Genomic DNA, 23,547 nt, shown 5'->3' with positions numbered 1-23,547 from the left:
CTGTAGTATGCCAAAAGGCACCTGTTGGGCCAAAGCGACGTCTAACAGTAAAAAAATCAAGCCTGTAGCCTTCGTCGTTATTGAGTTACGCTTGTCTGAAGGCATCAACCAGTTACTCAGTCAGAGTAGAAAATTCCATCAAATAGATTTTTCTAAAATTCTGTAGCAACTTGTTGAAAGCATTGCGGGTCAATCTGAAGGCTTGTTTGGGACCTAACCAATACTGCCTCATTGTTGTCAGGGAAAATTGAGGTTGGGTTTTGGGTGATGTTATCCCGTGGACCGCGCCCACTCCTTTGTGGTCCCTACTGTACAGTACTATATTGTACTGTATGATAACATGCTCCTCAAGCACAGTCACCATGCTTCCTTATTCGTCAAGCTGTGCTTATAATGAATGGTGTAGTGAAAACAAGGCATACGTATTGCAACCAATATCACATAGGACAGAAACTAGCTCGATGCTCTAACAAAGCCATCACCTAAGCATATACTATATATTCTAATCGAGAAGATGTACACGTATATCATAGCTATATGCTATTAAAAAATAACTAGATAAAGTAGAATATTTAATTTAGAAATGAATAGTGATCCAAGCAATAAAATAAGAGATACAGAATGAATGATAGACCCAACATAACTTGGTGGGAAAATCCCTACTTTGGCATTAAACAAAATAAATGCGATAGTATGACAATGTAGGTATATACCCACAAAGCTATCTATTTAGCATAATGGAGTTTTCACTAGCCATATGTCTTGTTTTACTACTTTTTCACTTGGATCCCTGCTTCATTTTTAAATCAATAATTTAAAAATATACTGTATAAAGTATCCACAGCCTCTATATAACTTTCTGCTATGTATATAACTGCTTATGTGTATGACTTACTGTATTGCATAGCTTATAGAAGTAACTTTGTTTTGTTAAAAAAGATTCAGAAATCTTGTCAATTTTGTTGTTAATTTCAAGACTTGAGTTCAATATGCTTTTAATAATTACCCATTATTCTTTCTGGCATTTTTTATATTATTCACATAATATTATTTCCGATTATTTCCTGGATCGTTTCCTGAAATAGTATAAGCTACCTGCAGCTGTAAATACTGTACAATTAATTGCAAGCAAAAAAATAATGCATAAAGATTGAGATGCTCTAATAAAGCAGTCAATTTTGACTCCTAATAAGGGTAAGTGAATTAAAGTATCCTGACTTTGTGCTAGCAGTGTTTGAGGAAATGCCTTCACAAAAATGTCCATGAAAAATACGTGAATTTTTACGGAATTATTCCTGATTCTTCTACCACTCATTATTACCAAAATTATTCCGGCATAATTATATGCATGCCTATTAATTTCCTTAAGTCATTAACTTTGCATTAGTACACATAATGAAGATTCCATACACAATTAACTACTGTACATAGCCACAGGTGTAAGAGTTTACTCCTACAAAGCTTCAACCAGTTATATGAACACGTAGTCATAAACTATGTATGAACAAAGCTACGTGGTATTATACTGTGATGTTAGAATTTTGCAAGCCAATGCACAGTAATGCTTACAACATACAGTAGATGTACATTTCCTGAGAATCATCTACAAAAGAAATTTAGCATAAAGGCTAAACCAAGTTCAGAGAGAAAATGTGACCCGGTCTGCAAAAAGGGGTCTTACGTGTAGCCTTTCCAAATTGTCAAGTTTGACTAATCATACATACCTCCTCATGTTTTCAACCTATCACCTTCATATTACACCAAGCCATAGTGCTATGTTAGGGGTATAAGGGTACCACATTTCAGGGTGATACCACATTCACAAGTCAAGTTACAGGTTGCCAAGTACATGCAACTGAAATGGCTATAAGACCACTTTTCACAGACTGGTTCACAAAAAATTTGCTTACACTTGCACAGCACACATGACTAACAGTCTAACACACTCTATTAAGTATCTTGATATTAGTTGTATGCATATTTTAATACTTCAAGTTTTACGTAACTACATATGTACATTTACAATCTTACACAATTCATACCACAGTAACTGTTCCTCCAATCAGATAACACTATTCCATTATCAGAACATGCTGCAGCATATGCTGACAAACTATTGCAGTAACACTCTTCTCTGCTAGCAATATCACAATAACAATAGTCATATTCACATGCTTCTATAAATGGTGATGGGTCTACCAGGTGATTCCCAAATTGGAACATTTCTCCTCTCATCACAGCACACCTAGTTTGAGCTTCTGCAACAACATCAACAGGACATGGATTGGGAGGGTTCAAGCCACTGCAAGTTGTTGAATTGCTGGCTGAGTACAGCCAACTAGTAGAAAACACACTGGAGTCATTGACCAATACATTGTCAGACGTTATATACTCATCATCAGGATCACCATTATAGTTACCACACAGTCCACATAATCTTCCTCTCCAACTTGTTGATACAGTCACTTCTACATGGTATAGTCCATCCCATGAAACTCTTACACCAAGTTCTGTTAGTATTACATGAAGATGTCCTCCTACTCTAACAACTTCTACTCCACCAGATGTTAGTATTACTTCGTCATCATTGTTGGCCTGTGGTATATTATTAATTGTAACAGTTCCTCCTCCTCCTCTTCCTAACAACATATCAAGGTTCTCACTAGGAACTACAACTCTTACTGATTCAGTACAAGACACATAAGAATTGTGTGCACTGTTAGAGACAATGACAGAGAATTCCCTGGTGCTACATGATTGTGTCAGAACATATTCACAATCTCCTTGAAAGTCAAACTTTTTTGAATCAAAGGTGGTGTAATGAGGATCACCCCAGGCATAACAGGTGGCTCCATCAGTGATGCATGTCTGAGGTTGACAATAAAACTGTCCTTTGTGACAGGTACAGCGAGTAAAGCAGTCTGGTTCTACTTGATCACCTTCGTCATACTCTATATCCAGGTGTCTGCAAACTACATGAAGTATTTTAGATACACTATACATATGTACACTAGATTTTACATATAGTGAAGCAAAGATTAATGGACAGAGACACAATTATGAACAAAATGAACACAATACAGTGCAAATACTTGCCTTACATAAAACTGAACTAGTTACAATTATATTATTTCAGGACACATGATAGTGTGTCATGAAGCCCAGGAAGTCAATGCACCTGGGGCATGACAGACTAGTGTATATTTTACAGGAACCAAGAAAAACGTAATTTTCATGCATTCATACCTCAGTAACAGCTAAAAAGATATAGCCCTTTTTTCTGTAAAAACATCTGTGGGACATCATCCATACCAATCTTAATCATTCCAGCCATCTTTGAGATACACACCTTCACATTTTGTCTTATTTTCTTGATAATATATTTCTTCATCTTTTGTAAATTTTCTTTTCGGACCATTTACAAAACATAATACAGTATAAAACATTTAGATAATATTATTATTGTAATGTTGCACAGCTTTCTCAGAAAACCAAAAGACATGCAAATACTTGAAATACGATATTTAACCATGCAATAAGGCTGGTTCATAGATAATAGACACCCCATACTGAATTGGAAACTTCTAAGCGCCACCTAATCTATCCGCGCTTCGTTCCCCTTATACTGTACACAGTACCGGGAGTATATTTTATAAGAACATGTTTTGCTTACTGGTGAGTAGTAAACCTACCGCTATGGAATATAAGGTTGGCCTATTCATAGTGGGTGTACTGATGTGTATTAGCTAGAAGTTTGACAAGCGCGAAAGGTTGATACTTGACTAAACTGGAGCGAATATACCATGAAACACATACCAGTACACGTAGCATTAGTTAGTAATAAGCATCAGCCTTAAACTAAACTTGTTCACCCTGCCATTTTCACAAACATGTTCAAATACTTTTTATACGGAAAGCGCCTATACCAGTAGTAGGCCAATCGCCACCCGAGAAAGAATCTACTAAACTTACTAGTTAAAGCAACCGAGCTGTATCCAGACAGTAAAACAGAATCTTCGAATGAAAAAGAGTGTTTGAAAACTTCAGGCGTGAAATGCGGATAGAACCGTAGTTTTGTATGGGCACTATACGTGTGCTTCCAATCCAGGTAGGGGTGTCTATTATCTATGGCTGGTTGATATATGCAGTTAAATACAATCCGCACAAAAACAACCAAGCTGTGAAAAATGGCACAGCCTTAAAAATCCTGGGTGAAAAAGTTGTGAAATCAAAGGTGGTGGCCGAGAAATGACTGCAATGATGTTAAATTTTAATAATGCACACAGCAATTATTAAATTTTTTTAGCATTAACATCATTGCAGCCATTTCTTGGCTGCCACCTTTGATTTCACAACTTTTTTCACCCAGGTTTTTTAATGCTGCACTATTTTTCACAGCTTGGCAGTTTTTGTGTGGATTTCACTTCTTTTTGTACTTTATAAGGCCCCAAAACCAGCCTATGGCTGACTTTGAGGTTTTGTTTTACTCACATTTCTTCTTTTCTATGTAGCTATAGATATATACAATGATGATTATTGAAGACAGACTTATAAATGTATTTCATTGCATAATTTAATTCAATATTTGAAAATATTATTGTAATACTCTAATAGAGTGCACATTTTTTGAGGACTTCTAATAGAACATACATAGAATGTTCTAGAACAATCTAGAACTTCTATTGGTAGCAAATTTCAACTAGAAATTTCATTTATAAAGCAGAAATTAAGTGAAGTGATCAGCCAAGGTAGCAGTGGTTCAGTGGTTAAGGATGCAGGTGTTAGGTATGGAGGTCCCTGGTTCGAACTGTGGTAAGTTTTTTTTGACATTTTTTGCACACCTTTTTTACCTCACGGTGACTGCTCTATTAGAGTATCTCGATCCTGCGATTTTACACTTGCTTGGTTTTTGCTTTATAACCTTGTCACTGTAACTCTATTGCTATTGAAACTATCAAAAGGCACTGCTACAATGATCAGCCTATCTACACACCAATTTTCAAGTTATTTCTGTACTTGGTTTACCCTGTAGCCATGACAAAAGCTTGATCTTTTTTTACATGAATAAACACTCATCACTCCTTGAATATTCCTTAGATTCATAACAAACTTGGTACGTGAATTCACTGTTACACATTCTTCATTTGTGCCAAAGATCGAGGCAATCAAATTACATGTGTGCATTTCATAGCAATTTTTGCAAAGTGTGTGAAAAGAAATTGAAGCCCCCATAGCCCCCATATGGCATATGAAGAAAAAAATGAAGAAATTAAAACAAAACTGTGAACACCCATATCTTGCAAATGGCTATTGCGAATTTAATCAAATTTGCTGTGTGGTGTACCCTACCTGGGGGACAGCTATAATGCAAAAATGGTGTGCTTTGGAGAAGGGGCCATGGAACTATGCACGCATGAAAAAGCTGTTTTCTTTCTTCCTGTCAATATACTCACGGTGTGGTCACCGGCTTTCTTGGCCGCACGACACACTACCGTGTGTCTTGATATTACCAAAGTTGAGACTAGATGTGTAATTACATAATACCTTACTGTACAAAAACCAGGTAATTAGTTTTACTACAGACTATCTGAGACCAACATAAATTTTAACGTACACATAAATTATTTGAGGGTTGGTAAGAGTGAAAGACTACTTGGAATGATTTTCTGTTATACAATATAGTAACATTTCCCAACTTGTAGAATGGCAAGGATACTGAAATGCCATCATTTGAGTATTTCTTGTGGCAACACTTCAATTTGTGGTAATCATCACGTGAGCATTAATTTATTCCCAACTTTCACACCTCATATCAAAGGAATTCCAGAGGATACAATTGCCATGTATACCTCTTACAGGGAGACAAACAACTAAATGTACACCAGTGTACATTGAAATGTATCCCGGGAAAGTGGTTGCACTTCTAAAAGAGCAAGTCACTTTCATTAAAACAAGTATGGCCTTGATGTCAATGAGGTAGTGGTACCGCCCTCTGTTTGTTTTATACAAGCTCAGACCGAAATTGATTGTGGTAATAAATTAATGCTCACGTGATGAGTACCACAAATTGAAGTGCTGCAACAAGAATCACTTAAATGAAAGCATTTCAGTATCCTTGCCATTCTACAAGTTGGGAATAGTTACTTAAAGGTGAGAATTTGTCCTACACTGGATTCAGAAGTGTTTTGGCACATTTTTCATGTAGACATGCCCACATTATGGATGACATGAGTTAACCATTCTATAATGAAGCTTTTCCCTTTAGGTCTTCAGTATACGTTGTGATTAGTCATTAAACAATGCGAAAGCATTAAAACACTTGTAAACTCCCTGAAATTTGTCCTACTTGACTTTTCTGTGATATCCGTAGGACGCGTCCATTTATTATAATAATCATAGCTACAACGTTACTTACTGCCTAACCAAAATTGAATCTTTCAGGCATGCATATAAAATGAATCCAGTGGTTACACTTGTATTGGCATCAAGGCTATCAACCTGAAACGGAAGTGTTACATGATAGCTGTAACATGGGCACTCATGATTTGCCTGATATGTATGCCCGCAGCCCTCGGGCTTTGAGAATACATATCAGGCAAATCACTCAAGTCCATGTTACAACTATAAAATATATAGAATGTGACTGGATTTTGGAAAAACGGTCCAAATCACACATTAGAAGTTTCGAGATAAATGGTTTTAAAGAATTCAAGCCAGCACAACTCTCCAAGGATAGCAAGCATGTGTATGAAATGTACACTAAAGATGCATCAATCTGTTACCTTTCAGATCACTTTCAGTACTTGTAGCTACTTGTAGAGTTTCCCGCCAAATAAGATAAAAAATTTGAGCAGTTGGATAAGTGAAGTAGTACCACGAGTGCTCACAAAGGGGTGGGGGTGGCGGGGTGGGCAAGGGTTAGACCTCAAAATGGAGGCGGATCATGATTGGCATCCAGACATGAGATTACAGGGCCGTGATGGCTCCTTAGTGGCTGATATGCAGTAGAATCCACAGAAAAATGTCTGGTCAACATTATCAGGCTGTCCACCAGTAAACCACTGATTCTTTCCAAGCCAGGTCCTTCACAAGGCCTAAAACCCCCATTCGAGCTCTACACACCACCCAGAAAAGACGTCTGTTGAAACCAGCCTTGAGTAGTTTGAGTAGTACTGAGTGTCAAAACTAGTAGTATGATAGTGTAGCTATCGGTGTTAATTTGATTTGCCTGATGTGCGATTTGGATCGGTTTTGTAAAATCTGGTCACAAATGGCAAAATATGCTATATTATGCTCTTATGCTCTCATTTGAAGTAACTTTACTTGACTAAAACACAAGCAAGTGATAACAATTCTTATAAGTAGCACAAATAATGATCAAGAAGAAACTAAGACAAACTTTGAAGGTGCACATCTCAGTGATGGCCGAGTGGTTACAGTTAAAATTTGAAACAGTAAGTGCTCCACTCCAAGAAAGTTTTCACAGCAACAGTGGCACTATTGAGATAGTTATGGATGCATGAAAATGACATTTTGGTGGTTCCAGCAAAATACACACCTGTCTACATGCCTACACTAGCTGTTCTTGGCCACACAACACACTTTAGTGTGTCTTAATATTTGAGCTAGAGATGTTGTTATCTTAACAAATGGTTAGAAAGTACTGCAATACGTATATTACATAAGAGTTATGTGGTTCAAAAATTGGTAGCTTTCTGCTTGAAGTGTTTGAAATTCTGTATGACACTGATACACATATAGTGAACTAATGGAGACCAACAGCACATACAAAATGTGTGGAAACAGATGTTTTGCATATACATTTCTGCATAACTAATGAGCAACTTGCAAACCTGGACAAGCTATTGGATCAATACATCTTCCATTGGATAGTACTTGTCCATCAGGACAGAAACATCCTTCAGCACATCCTCCTTGACAATTTGATGTTCCAATAATATCGCATGTCTGAGGACACAATGGACCACATTGTTGATATACCATCCCTGGTGGACACTGGATAGCTAAAACAACATACATGAAATCATCATCACATGTTTACCAATACACAGTATGTTTTACATTGCTAACTATGCATACAGTACACAACATACAGCACACGACTTACAGCACACTTCATCTATCCAATTAGGTATCACTACTCCATTGGATGCACAGGCGCTAGCATAGGCGGCTAAACTGTTGCAGTAGCAATTGAGTTGATCTTCATCATTACAGTGGCAATAATCATAAATACAATCATTGATGTAAGAAGTTACATCAAGTACACTGTTACACAAAGTAAAATTATTACGCTGCATTTCATTACATCTCATCTGTGCAGTAGCCATAACATCTGCAGGACATGATTGTAGAGGTATGAGTCCAGCACAGCCCTCTCCGGTGGTATTAGAAACAAGCCAAGTAGAGGCAAATTCAGCTGGTGAACTAGTTAGCAATCCGTTGCGAGTTATGAAATCATCATCAGTGTCACCATTATAATTACCGCACAGTCCACATAATCTTCCTCTCCAGCTTGTTGATACAGTCACTTCTACACGACATAGTCCATCCCATGAAACTCTTACACCAAGTTCAGTTAGTATTACATGAGGATGTCCTCCTACTCTAACAACTTTTACTACACCCGATGTTAGTATTACTTCATCACCATTGTTGGTCTGTGGTATATCATTAATTGCTACTGTTCCTCCTCCTCCTCTTCCTAATAATATTTCAAGGTTCTCACTAGGAACTACAACTCTCACTGTGTCAGTACAAGAGACATGTTCATTGTGTGCACTGTTAGTGACAATGACAGAAAATTCACTGCTGTTGCAAGGTTGTGTGAGAACATATTCACAATCTCCTTGAAAGTCAAAGGAGTGCAGATCAAACGTGTGATAGTGAGGATCGCCAGCTGCATAACAGGTAGGTCCATCGATGATACAGGCCTGGTCATCACAGTCAAAGTACCCATTCTGACAAACACATCTTGTATTGCAGTCTGGCTGTATTTGATAACCTTCTTCATATCGTATGCCAGAATATGTGCAAACTGCAAAAGATAATCAAATACATATCAGCTCATGTACTTAAGAGTTGCTACATACATGTACATATTACACTTCTCTATGAAAGTAACTAAAATGTAGTAACTTGATGAGAAAATAGACGTGAGATGTGCTGTATCCTCCCAAGTCATTTGTAAGAGTTGTGATGTGTATTTTAGCTTTAATGGCGTAGTAATGTAGAGGTATCCTACTTTTTAAGGTGCAAAAATGCCTTGCTCTGTTTTTTTGCAGTGAAACCAATTGTTAGACGTGCAGCAGTCTACTACTCCCTGATACAATTATAGTAGTGTACAAGGCTGACTCTGGCCTACCCAATAATTTATTACCTGGAAATGTTTCTAGGATCATGATACCTTAATAGAGCAATCACCCCTAGTATTCTAATAAAGCACCATGTGCTGCAGTATACTAGCTTAGGATTAACAGAACTATCACATGGTAAAACAGCTGCAGCTTCAAGTATCCACTACTAAATGTATCTAAAGTGCACTAGATTTGTTATTATTATTTTTTTTTGAGCTTTCTAAAACATAACATTGGTAAAATCATCTTTGAAGTTGGCCCACCCAATGTAGTAGAGGCCTGCTGGTAGTGTAAGGTCTTTCAAATAAAGTTTGTGACGTCTATGTACAGAAAAGTATGAATAAAAAATTAATGTCCTGGTTTATAATTTGTTGCATGAAGATGACTTGGAAATGAAAGAAAAGGCAAACAATGAGTAGGCCCTAAACACACATGAGTATGCTATTGCCATGTAAAACTATGTGTTATTTAGCTTTTAGCTTTTGAATTGCAGGCTGGCTGGCAAGCAGTCAGATAATTGGGTTATAACAATTCTTTATAATTATTAAGTTGCTTTTGCACAGGTTTTCTTAATTGGATTCACAAAGTCTCTTCCTCCAAGAAGACATTTTTGATTGTTTAAAATTCTTCTATAACAATTTTAATGGCAGAATTTGGTAGGCTTGAGTACTATATACTTTTCAAAATTCTTTTTCTAAGAATTCCTTTTTCTCTTCACCTACTATTCCCAAATATATTACAGGGACAACTGAGTAAATTACAAGTATTTCTTCTAAAGTTGAAAATATAACTACCAGTAGGCATAGAACCATAACACAAAAACTCAAGATACTCTAGTACGTAGATATCACTTGGCCTTGGCGATCATTTCATTAGGGTAAATGTTTGCTCTATTAGAGTATCTCTATTTTACGGCTTCTGTTTTGTATGGATTTATTTTCATCAAAAGGGAAGCTGGGTAAGTATACAACAGACAATTTAGCATTATTATGAAAATGAGACTGCTTATATCTATCAGTTGATTTTATAATTTGTAATAGCTAATATGTAACTGAATTTTGGAAAATCACCCATATGGGCATGCATGAAATAATTAGAATTTTCATGTTCAGTGGGTTGCTAATAAGAGCAGGACACAGTATTAAAAATAGTTCAATAATTTTCTTGTAATGTAAGGTATTGAGAATGGCTTACAACCATTAACAATTAGATTTGCATTAAAAAGTTTGTTGTTTGATCATAAAATATTTTAGGTGTCAAATGCACCCATGTGGGTGATTTTCCAAAATTTGGTCACATATTATCCTCATTATACCATATTTTAGACATTTTTGATATGCAGTAAACTGCTTTTAAATCAGGCACTCACCCACAGCCGACCTTCCTTCTGTGAGTACATTCCTGGTTTAATGACATTATTACGCATGTGAATGTTTGTATGTTTGTATTATTTTAAGGGTTTAAATCAAATCAATTGATTTGTCCATCTTTCCACACACACGTGAGCAAAACCTTGTAAGCTAAAAGCAGCCCTAATGTGAGGAGTGAAGACTGCACAGCACCAGTATTAACCTTTCAGGTTATTAAGCTTTAGCTTTGAGTACATGCTACCTTGAAAAATTGGTGAAATAAGTTCCTGAAGATGGTATGAATGCCATTCACAATTGGCTATATGGATGAATCAAAAAATTACATATCAAAATTTGTATGCTACCAGAAAAAATGAATTCCTTTGGGCATGCCCTATACTTACGTGAACAAAATAAAGGGCAGCCTTGAAACTTCTTCTAAACGATTTGTATGAGAAAACAAAATAGACACACTATAAAGAAATTGAGAAGATACTTCTGTGTGTAATTTGTGGTTTAAAGTGGTTTGAGTTATGCATCCTTAGTAATGCATAGCAATGTAATTACCAAATTACAAAATAATTCATTAATTACAAAATACAATATTTACAAGTCTAATTATCTAGCTGGCTTAATAATAGCATACCAATAAAATAAACTAAATCATATACATGGTTGATTAACTGCCTATTTAGCTTAGTATTAAATGTATGGGCACTTGGTTTTTTAGTAGTAGCACAACATAAACTTAATATCTCAGCAGCTTAATACCCACACATTCTATAGTACAGCCTTCATTGCCTATACTCGGAATTAAACCATATCCATACCAGAATCCCCATCCACTTTCATAACTGCTGGGCTTATAATAATACTTATACAACATAAATAAACAATTGGTGGTATACACCTCTTAATTGACTGATACCAATACTCATGATATCAGCACACAGTACCTCATTTAATCTATAAAACAGAAAATTGACTAATGTGCCAAAAAGGTAGGTTTTCCAAGATCAGGTCACATATTGAATCAGATGTAAAAATGTGGTGTTGGTACAGCCCTAAGGGTAGATCCTTGTTACTTTCTGATAACACGCACATTTATTGCACCAATACTGTAAAATGTAGCAGTACAAAACATTAAAGATTAAATTTTTTACCACATCGATTCCATTTTTGTTAAGATTAACATGCTTAATCACTAGGGAACAGTATTCCAATTTCAAAAAATGCCCAATACTTATATTTACCTGGACACAATGCTGTAGCAATGCAACTTCCATTGTACCACACTTGATCATCAGGACAGAAACATCCTTCAGCACATCCTCCTTGACAATTTGATGTTCCAATATTATCACATGTCTGAGGACACAATGGACCACATTGTTGATATACCATCCCTGGTGGACACTGGATAGCTGTATAACACAAAAATGTATGCATTAACTTATTAACTTGAGTAGGATTGTGTAGATTATTTAATAAATGATGTTTAGTTTGTAAAATTATGCAGTTGTCAGTGACGCAGTTCTAAAGAGTATTTTATACATGTGCTCGCAGGTTGCTAAGTCAAATAATCAAGAGTATAGCTACTTGCAGGAGGGAGAGGGGCTGGTTCCAATGATGATTCCTAGCTGGGGGGAATAAGCAGAAGGAGGAAAGAAAGGCAAGGCTAATAATGACATCACAACAATGAAATCATGGCACACAATTTCATTGAGCAAGCAAAAGCAGTCCTTATGATGACATGTCCATGTGGATAAAAGTTTCAACTCTGACAATTCTCTTTATTCAGCTATAGAGAGCAAACATGTGGAAAATGTTTCTTATTACTTCTAAAAGGTTAAATCTAAGACCTCATTAACTGCATTATGCACCTGCAGAATATATTCTAGTTACCCCACTGCAGTCATGGCTATAGCTACTATTAACAGGCTGAACATGACTGGAATAGGAATTAAATGTCCACTGGTATAGCTGCAGGTGTAGAAGACTTCCCTTGTTTCACTGTTTTTTTTTTTTGTTTTTTTTTCTATGATCCCTAATCAAACTTAAAATTTGTAATTTTCTAGTTGTACAAACACTTATAGGATAGTCTTAGGTGACATAGTCTGGCTACTAATTTGCTCAAAGATAATCAAAGAAGTTGCAATAATAAATCGTATAGCTAATAAAAACTATTACATTGTTACATTATGCAGCAACAAATATTTGAAGTATTTTACATTCTGAGTGGGAAGCAGTACAATGGCTCTTGTTAAAAGCAATGTAAAAAAATGTACACAAGTAAAGAGATTTTAACAAACCAACTTACAGCACTGTGAATGTCTCCAGATTGGTAAAACTACTCCGTTATCGGCACAAACTGATGCATAAGTTATTAAACTGTTGCAATAACATGCAATTCTATCAGCTTCATTGCAGTAGCAATAATCGAACACACAATCAGCGATGAACTGTGTTGGATTAGTCTTATTATTGCAATATATGAAGATCTCTCTTGATAGTTCTGTACATCGTGATTGTGCCTCTTCCATAACATTTGTAGGGCAAGGATCCACAGAGAGTAGGCCACCACAACTCACATTAGTACTATTATTCTTTAGCCAACTAGCAGCAAATGTGTCTGGTGATGATACTATCATACCACCTGGAGTTGAGAAATCATCATCAGGGTCATCATTATAATTACCACACAGTCCACATAATCTTCCTCTCCAACTTGTTGATACTGTCACTTCTACACGATATAGTCCATCCCATGAAACTCTTACACCAAGTTCAGTTAGTATTACATGAGGATGTCCACCTACTCTAACAACTTCTACTCCACCAGATGTTAGTATTACTTCATCACTATTGTTGGATTGTGGTATATCATTTATTGTAATTGTTCCTCCTCCTCCTCTTCCTAATATTATATCAAGGTTTTCATTTGGAACTACAACTCTCACTGTATCTGTACAAGAGACATGTTCATTGTGTGCACTGTTAGTGACAATGACAGAGAATTCGCTGGTGTTACATGGTTGTGTGAGGACATATTCACAATCTCCTTGAAAGTCATAGTACCGTAAATCAAATGTGTAATAGTGTGGATCACCAGCTGCATAACAGGTAGCTCCATCAATTGCACAAGGTTGTGTCTCACAGTAGAAGTCTCCCTTTCTACATGTGCATCTTGTAGTACAATTTGGTTGTATTTGATGTCCATCATCATATTTTATTCCCATGAACATGCACACTATACAAAAGCAAATAACAAAGTGTTATTATAGTATGGTGTGGAAGTAGATCAAACACTGTCATCAGTGTAATAAATCAGGTATAAAAATGTTTGTAGCACAGCTAGCTCAAAGGTAACAAAGTAACCATACACTGTGCCATCACAGGAAGTCACAATTTCAAAGGTAATACATTTACCGACAAATACTATTTCCTTCTTTCTGTATTTACTTCTAAGCAATGTAATGTACCACAATTACTGACAAATTATATATTGCTTAAAGGGCAGTCATATTACACATATTACTTTTACTCATTACAAACTTGGTGTGATTCGTACTAGTAATAGCATGGGTAGCAGTGAAATTTGGGATAAATACCACGAGTGTTATATTGGAAATGGGGATAAATTTCAATACAACACTCGTGGTATTTATCCCAAATTTCACTGCTATACCCATGCTATTCCCAGTTAATACCATACTTGCTGCATATACGCATGCTGTGCATTAGCGTTGCTATGTACGCAATTTGTCACTATGTACTAAACACGCGTAAACACTAATTGGCGCTACATTGTTAACATCAATTCTAGCCAATGAAATTGCAATTACAACTTTTTCACTGCTACCAGTGAAATACGGGATAAATTTCACTGCTACTATTGAGACTTTTGTATGGGCAGTGAAACAGGTATGGTATTAAAACCATAAACCTCTAAACATAACTCATATATACCACTGTTTCACTACTGCCAATTATCCATTACCCTATTATTTTATTTTATAATAAAGAAAGTTATAGTTAACATGTTAATGATAATAAAGTTTCTGGAAGATTCTATGACTGTTCTATCAGAGTGCAAAAGACTCTAAACAGAACAGAAATAAAAAACTATCAATAATTAGCAAATATATGCTATCTTTAACATAGTAACATGTACATAGCCAATGAAACATGTAAACACCAAAGCTGGCTTTCGGGCTTGTATATCACTGTACAAAAATAAGTGATATCCATTCCACAACAGCCAAGCTGTGAAAAAAATGAAGTTTAAGACCTTAAACTAAGTAAACAGTAATCCATCAGTTGAGTGAGTCAGTGTCACTAATTGCAATCACATCACGTGTGCACATGTATGTGCTTATTGGAATTATATGTGTGATAAGTAACACCATGTGTCATAGCAGTGGCGTGGAGTGAAGACAGCTTGTAAACTGCCCACCCACCTCCCGTTTCACCAGCTTTACACTAGCTTTACACCCTGTACTCTGAAATGCTATATCTAGTATTTAACAGCATTACATATGAATTATGCCAAATACACAGGGTATATAGATATAGTGGGACCTTGATCATTTGAATGTTATTTGAACCCTTGATTATCCTAACAATTTAATAGATTGTTCTATTAGAGTAATTTGGTATCAGGTGTAGTGTATGTTCTTTAGAGTAGTCTGGTATGTTGATGAATGGACTTTAGTTGTCTTGGAAAGTTGGTGTTATGGAATTTCTATGAATATTGTGTTGTATGTGTAATATGTGTACATAAAGAGGTGTACGTATATATGGGTGCTACGCAAAGGTGGGTACACATAGATTCAGTTTAAGTACCCTTGTGTACAGATATGATCAGTGTACATGCATTAATCACAGTGATAAAATGACAAAAATAAGTGATATCCATGCCACAACAGCCAAGCTGTGAAAAAATGTGCAGCTTTAAAAAGCTAGTGTTGAAAGATTATGAAATCAAAGGCAGCAGTTAAGAAATAGCTGCAACAAAACTAATGTTAATAATATATTTAAACAAGTACAAGGAAATTATTTTAGGGATCAAAGAAATAATACGTAGTAAAACAAGGGAGGTCACCTATACCTGAAGACATAATAGTGGATATTTAATCCTTAATTCAGTCTACATCTTTGCCATGACTGAATTAGGGATTAAATGTCCACTAGTATATCTTCATATGTAAATGATCTCCCTTGTTTCACTACTTTTTATTTCTTTGACTATCTATTTCTTTGATGCCTAATCCAATTTAAAATTCTTAATTTTTTCCTGTATTTACTTGTATGCCTTTTGTAACATGTGAAGCTGTAAATACTACATTAGAAGAAAGAATAATGCCAGGGTTATTGTTTTTATTTAAACATGCACCCCATCTATCAATTACTCAAATGCAATGTGTCCATTATGCTTCATTTTCAGCTATGTTCAGTCAATTATACAGCATTACAAATGAAGAACACTACAAGAAGGACCTTGGCAATCAATCCAGTCACAACGGAAAACTTGGACAATTCCCATTACAAATGTAGGAATGCCATCACATCGTGCTGTTGCAAATTGCACCTTGCATTGTCAGCAAAGATCAATGGTACACAAAGGAAGACAAAGCTAAGTCCATGAAGCATGCATTGAACGTACTACGGTATGCCAATATATACTTGTCAGGTTAGGGATGCGGTGATTATGCCAGCATTATTAGAATTGTGTGGATATTGTGGCATTCTGAGGTGATTATAAAGCTTTAAAGTAAGAAAATCTGCAGATTGATACTCTAATAGAGCAGTCAGAAATTCTAATAGAACAATAACTGATTCATTATTTTAATAAAGTAGTCGCACATAAATAAAATATGCTAATACAGCAAACAGCTAAAAGAATGGAAAACTAAAACATTATTGAAATACTGACATTATTGGCCAAAAATGGGAGTTGGGAATAATGGGCATTTTTCAAAAGCATATTTTAGTGATTTTGAGCACTGTTCAAAAGCACGATGTTTAGTGCATAATAGCCTCATGCCTAGTTGGCAACATCAAACTGTGAAAAATCAAGCCTGTAGTTATAGAATCAGTCAGTCATGCAGTCTGTCATTAGAAATTCCACAATAAAAGTTTTGTAACAGCCTACATTACTTTCAGGCCATACCGAAGGCACATTTTTGGGCTTGGTTATATCTAACCAATACAGCCAAAGTGACATGAAGGTATTGTGAGGCTGGTATTTTTTGGGCCAGTAAAGCCAAGCCATCATGATGCCTACTATCGTACTGTAACATTGACATGGCTCATAATAGAGTACTAACTATGTGACTGAACAGCTATTATTACAGTTGTTATTATGTTATTGTACTGTATATGATGTAATCTGTGATATTGTGCATGCGTGAGGTATTTAATCAGAGCATGAATGCTAGCCTGTTGACAAAATTTATGAAATCAAAGTGGCATTTAAGACTACAAGTAACTGCTTTGATGTTAATGACAGGGTATTAAACTAATTGGTATAATCACCATTGCAGCCATTTCTTGGCTGCCAATTTTGATTTCAAAACTATTTTTAACCTTGACTTTTTATAAGACTACACCCTTTTTTACAGCTTAGTTGCTTTGGAATGGATCACATATATTTGAGTAATATTGCAGTTTGTTTCAGACAACTTAATATACCTTGAATATGGAGGTATGCTGTGCCTTCTACAGTCCTAACAAAATCAATGCTGTCAGCAAAAATTTGACAAGTGTACCACCCTTCATCATTTGGCCATTCAATATTAGCCACATACAGTGTCGAAACAACACCCGTGGATGAAAAATTGTGATTAACAGTAATATAGCTGGATTGATGATCAAGAAGACCTGATGGTGAAAACCAGGTGACATTGTAGATATCAGTACCATTGATTAAACTGGTAAACATTACAGCACTTCCTTCAATTGCAGTAACATTGCTTGGAGATGCGTACAGCTCTAATGGCACTAAGGAGATAACAAATGCAATGTTAGTAAGGAACATAATGTACACCTTCTTACCATGGACCTCTAAGAAGACATTTGCTTCCATGTTTCCTACATAGTTGGTAGCATTGCATGTATAAATTCCTCCATCTCGGTAGTAATCTACATTTTCAATCACTAGCATGTTGCCATCAATGTGTATATTATCATGTGATCCAGGAATGTCTTCTGAAACCCTAGTATTAGTAATACGATGCCATGTTGTAACTGGTGCTGGTATCGCAAATGTAACACAAGTGAAGGTAGCAGAACCACCAGCATTAGCTGTCAAATTGACTGGAATTTCAGTAAACTTTGGGATACCTAGTAATACAATGACAACAGACAAATATTCAAAGAAATATTTTAACGAATACAATTACTTCTAAACTGAAGCTAAATACATTTAATTTGCACCTCACAATAAACATGCACTAAAATTTCACTCTCAGACACAAAGAAAAAAACAAAGCCTTTGGCTGCTGCTAGTGTGGTCACATCTACCCCAGTGACCAGCACTGGGACACCTGTGCACTACTCAGGAGGTGCTACAAGTCAGAGCAGGAAAATCCTCCTGGGGAAGGACTAATAACCCTCAGAAGGCTGTACCATGTTTCACAGGTGAAGGCGTGGGCACCTGAAGTCCTGCATGTGAACCTTCAGTTAGTACATGAGACGTGGACAGTTGGGTAACCAGGTCCCCATTTAAATACGCACACACACATGCACGCACACTCAAACACACACACCTACACACAGACGCAGACACACACAGACACACACAGACACACCAACACACTGCACCACCCATCTACCTTCCACGATTAGTATTGTATAGTTTTTATGATTTTGCTATAAAATATTACAAAATATTTAGGACAGCTGTGCAACAGTTACAAAACTTAAACTATAATAGACAATACAAATGAAAGGAAACTGAACTGCTAGTTTGCAAATGAAAAGGTCCTTTTAATCTTCACACTGTGCAACCTACATCTTGAAAAGTGACAATATACTTGTATAAACACATTTTGAGAGACACTGTGTATTTATGCAATTGTCAAAATTTTACAAAATCTCCTGCAGCTTGCCTTGGGCAAAACTTGAGTGCAAAAAATGCAATAATGATAATTGCTATGTAATCACAGTGATAAGTTTATGGTTGAGCTAGCTTTGGTTGAGCTTGCTTGTTAAAAGCTATGATTAAAAAAACACAGATCTATATTGCATACCCAGTCATACACATGACATTACAGACAGTTAGTGTGGTAATGAAATCCTACCTACCATGAACAAGGACATCAATATACCCACTGCTGTGACCTGCTGGATTATGAGCATACAGCCAAATTCTTCCTGCAATTTGATAAGTGACATTTGTAAGTAGCAAACTCAAATAACTGGTGGAAAATCTTAGGTTGGTTCCCTCATACAGACTTCTATTGTTCAGTAATGTCTCATTATCTAGTAACCACACTACATCATGTGACTGGACAGGTGGGTTTGCATCATGTATAATAAAATCAAGAGAGAGAGAAGATCCTTCAACAACTGTAAACTGGCTTTGAACTGATACAACCTGTGGTGATACTAAACAAAAATTAATATATACAAGTATTAGTAATATATTTCAACAATAACATGCATTATAGCTAGGTGCCTTCCTAGTGAGAAGGAATCAATTTGTAGACAAGGAGAAATTTGGGTTAAAAAAATCCAAAACCAGTCATTATAATTATGTTGATTTTGGGGCCTTATAAAATGTAAAAAGAAGTGAAATCCACACAAAACTGCCTAACTGTGAAATATGGAATGGGTGTGGCCTTTTAATAATTGGATGAAGAAAGTTGTGAATTAAAGGTGAAAGGCAGGCAGGCAGGCAGGCAGGCAGGCAGGCAGGCAGGCAGGCAGGCAGGCAGGCAGGCAGGCAGGCAGGCAGGCAGGCAGGCAGGCAGGCAGGCAGGCAGGCAGGCAGGCAGGCAGGCAGGCAGGCAGGCAGGCAGGCAGGCAGGCAGGCAGGCAGGCAGGCAGGCAGGCAGGCAGGCAGGCAGGCAGGCAGGCAGGCAGGCAGGCAGGCAGGCAGGCAGGCAGGCAGGCAGGCAGGCAGGCAGGCAGGCAGGCAGGCAGGCAGGCAGGCAGGCAGGCAGGCAGGCAAGTAGACCAAAAATTGGGTTTTAGCATTTTTTTATAAATATTGGTGCATGCATGGGATTTATCTATAATAACACTATAATTTGGAATTATGTATGCTGAAACTATTTACTTTTTGCTACTTAAGGGTAGTTTTCAGAGGCGTGTTTGGCAGGCACCATACATTACCGGGGTGATCTCTACTAAACAGTACTACTGTGCTGTTTGATAACACTACGACAATTTATTGGATTAGATTTTTAGTTAACTAAGTGTTTTGTGTCTTATAAGTGTTCAGTTAACTAAGTGAATTCATTTTTACTATGCTCTTCACCTATACCAAATTCAAGATAATCACGTTACATGCTTTTGAAAGAAAAATGCAAAGTGTTCAGGAGAAAAATTTTGGCTTTCATGAGCCCCTTAACCCATTCACGGCCACTGCCACCATATGGCGGCATGATATCATAACTCTAAACTTTACTGAGTGTCGCTATAACTTGTAAAATGTGCTTCATAGCAAGATGTGCTGAAGCAGATGTGCCCATAGAGCTCCTGTTTCTGGGATAACCGAATCTTTCCCAGATTAGTTTGTGTTTGTTATGTACAGTAATAGCGCAAAGTGTAACCTTTTATAGTAGGCAAGTTAAATCGTTTTTCTAATTACTATCATTAATTTGATAATACTGAAAGTGTTATACATCGATGGAGATAGACAGTCAGCTGCTTTATTTTGGACGTGGCATGGTGGACACTAGTGCAGATACACATGTGCAGCACCAAAATGGGACAAATCACGAAGAAACCAACTGTGGAATGGATTGCACTGTAAGTAAACTGTATAGAATAGTTTTTGGAGTGTAATACACCTTTAATAATGGTTAGTTGGGATTCTGTTGTTTGTTCGAGCTGGTTTTTCCAAATTTAGAATTTTTTGTTTTGCAACTTTGTTGCGGTTACTTTTGTGTAAACAAAAACAACATAGTAGACCTCCTTAACTTATAGCAAGTATTTAGATATATGGGTTACTATGTAAGTAGTTCTGTGCATTGGACTGTTGGTATGATATTTGGCCAGTGGTCCCTGAGAATTTAGGTTAAGAAATAACAGAGAAAAAATCTAAGTTGCCATGGAAAGGCTAAAGCTATTTGGTACAGTGCGTGGCCTGCCCTGCCTAGCAGACAGCTACAAAGCCAGCTTGATGAAAGGACCATGGAGCTATGCACGTATGAAAATTTCATTTTCTTTCTTCCTGTCAATATACCCATTGTGTGGCATGTCAACTTTCTTGGCTGCATTTCACACTACCATGTGTCTTGACTTTGCATGACACACTAACTTGTGTCTTGACTTTGCATGACACACTACCGTGTGTCTTGACTTTGCATGACACAGTACCGTGTGTCTTGACTTTCACATGAATGATCATGATACTGTACATGTACTGTACCTTGCACAAACACGAATATGTTAACTTCAACATAAGTATAATCACTTCCATTCAAGGCAAAACAAACACATCTGTACCATCCTTCTGATTGATTCCTTTGTATATTACTAAAATTCAGCAATGATAAAGCTTCAGTGGGGTATATAATAGAAGATACTACAATATCTGGTGGCATAGAACCAATCAATGAGCCACTGGGTGAAAACCAGTTGATATTAACAATATCAGTGCCAGCAAAAGAGGTATTGAAGTATGCATGTCCACTTGCATTGACTGTGACATTCTCTGGTCTGGATACAACAGTAAGGGGAACTACAGAACGTACAATATACAGGTAATGACATCTCCAAATATTAGTATTACAATCATGCAAATACACAAATATTAAAATACAGAGGTACTGCACATAACATAAACTTATTCTACATTGTTTTACATCTGGTAAATAATTGTACATCCGTGCATGCAGTACAATCACTTTGCATGTAAGTAGGACATGGTAACCTGTAAGTCACTTAAACACATTCACTGAGAAGTTTTAGGCATATTGTTCAACCTGACAAAATTATTTGTGATTTAACTTACTCATGAAACTGCTTAAATGTGGGTTGCATTGCCATCATCAGGCAAAGCACAGAGAACTGGTACTGGATTTGTTTAACTACATACACAATGATAGAGCGTTTGTCATACAAATGGTTGGTCTAAAGAATATAGCTATTTCTAGAGTATTACTCAGGTTGAAATATTTTGTACTGACTATTTAACTTGGTACCACATGCACAATACATAATTATGTACTTTGTAAATTACTTATACTGTAGTATTATGCACACAAACATATGAATTAATACCATAAATGCTTAAAATAGTTGTAGTGATGTTAATTCCTTGACTATTTGTAGCAGTACAGCTGTAATTTCCACTGTCTTGATAATATTGAACACCATTTAGTGTTAACATGTTTCCATCTACAACAATATTTTCACTAGACATAGAGAGCTGCTCAGGTTCATTGTCATAAGTTGAGCGTGTCCATGTAATTACAGGTACTGGAACAGCAGTAGCTGAGCAAATAAATGTTATGTTTTCTCCTTCTGTGACCACAGAAAGTTCCGGTGGAGATTTTGTAAACTTTGGAATTCCTGTATAAGTTGAAAAATATATATACTGTAAAAAACAGTACAATTTTATATACACCCTGTAGCTTTTTTTAGTAATGTAGTATTTGGATACATAGATACTTTCATACCAGCAGCAGAATTGGTTGAAAAATTGCCATGCTTAGTGTTATTACCGATCCCATGTATTTTGTAGCACTGCCTTCTATTATAACTATATATGTAAGGGCTAACCATTTTTGCTCTGTTAGTCAGGTCATTGTCACCTGTGTTTACTTCAATGTTCTTATTAAATTGTACTATTTCTGTATAAACTATCCTCTATGCAAACAAGTTGATGTTATGCTACTTCTAAACAACAGGCACCATGCAACTAGCTAACTCCTCTGGAATTAACCATAGATAGTATATGCTACTATGAATTAACCAACTATGTATTACTATTTTACTGTTTTAACCAACAGGGTAGTTTTGGGTATAATATTGCTAGCTAATTCTCGTATTTCGTAATTCATGAAATTTTTGTAATTTGTTTAATTATGTTGCTAGGCACTGCTAAGGAAGCAATTGTTAAACAAACCGCTTTTACTAACATATTACGCATAGAAGTATCTTCTAAACTGTTTTATAGTTTGACTATCGTGTTTTTTTCCACAAATTCTCTCGACAAAGCCTCAAAGTTGCTCTTCATTTTCATTCGTGTATGTAAGGGATATGCCCCTTTCAACTCAAAGTGATAGGCTATTCCTAGTAGTGTATGAGGCCTGCACCATTGTTTTTCAGTTGTTAAATGCCTGAAAACCTCAAAGGGAAGGTAATTTACAAAGTCTGAGGAAAGTCGCTACACCCGTATTTCAGTCCGTTGAAAACAAACCACCTCAGAGCAAAGTTCATTTGTGCAAAAGTTTAATACAGGCTTCATTTCACTTTTACTTCTTACGTAAAAGTTGCTTTTACCATTATTTAATGATTTTGCTCACGTGGGTGTGTACGGACAAACATAGATAGATAGATAGGTGGATAGGTACACACACACGCTTTTACGAAAACAATTTCAGTGTGTGCCCACAGCTGACCAAAAACAACTTAGCTGTAAAATG

General features: G+C 36.4%; 1 protein-coding gene across 1 annotated transcript in view; it reads right to left on the bottom strand.

Annotated features, from left to right (window-relative positions):
* Positions 1-9,205, bottom strand: part of LOC136258960 (IgGFc-binding protein-like) — a 72,557-nt gene extending 63,352 nt beyond the window's left edge. Inside the window, exons 1-4 of the mRNA XM_066052387.1 lie at positions 9,127-9,205; positions 8,129-9,058; positions 7,854-8,024; positions 2,043-2,972 (exon numbers count right to left, since the gene is read on the bottom strand). Of these exons, the coding sequence (XP_065908459.1) occupies positions 2,043-2,972; positions 7,854-8,024; positions 8,129-9,058; positions 9,127-9,205 (2,110 nt within the window). The remainder of the gene's footprint in view (positions 1-2,042; positions 2,973-7,853; positions 8,025-8,128; positions 9,059-9,126) is intronic.
* Between the last annotated feature and the right edge of the window lie 14,342 nt (positions 9,206-23,547).

This window comes from Dysidea avara, chromosome 1, assembly GCF_963678975.1.
Source record: "Dysidea avara chromosome 1, odDysAvar1.4, whole genome shotgun sequence".
In the NCBI taxonomy this organism is placed as follows: Eukaryota; Metazoa; Porifera; class Demospongiae; order Dictyoceratida; family Dysideidae; genus Dysidea; species Dysidea avara.
The sequence above is the reverse complement of the archived record's forward strand: the minus strand, read 5'-3'. Positions and strand labels throughout refer to the sequence as shown.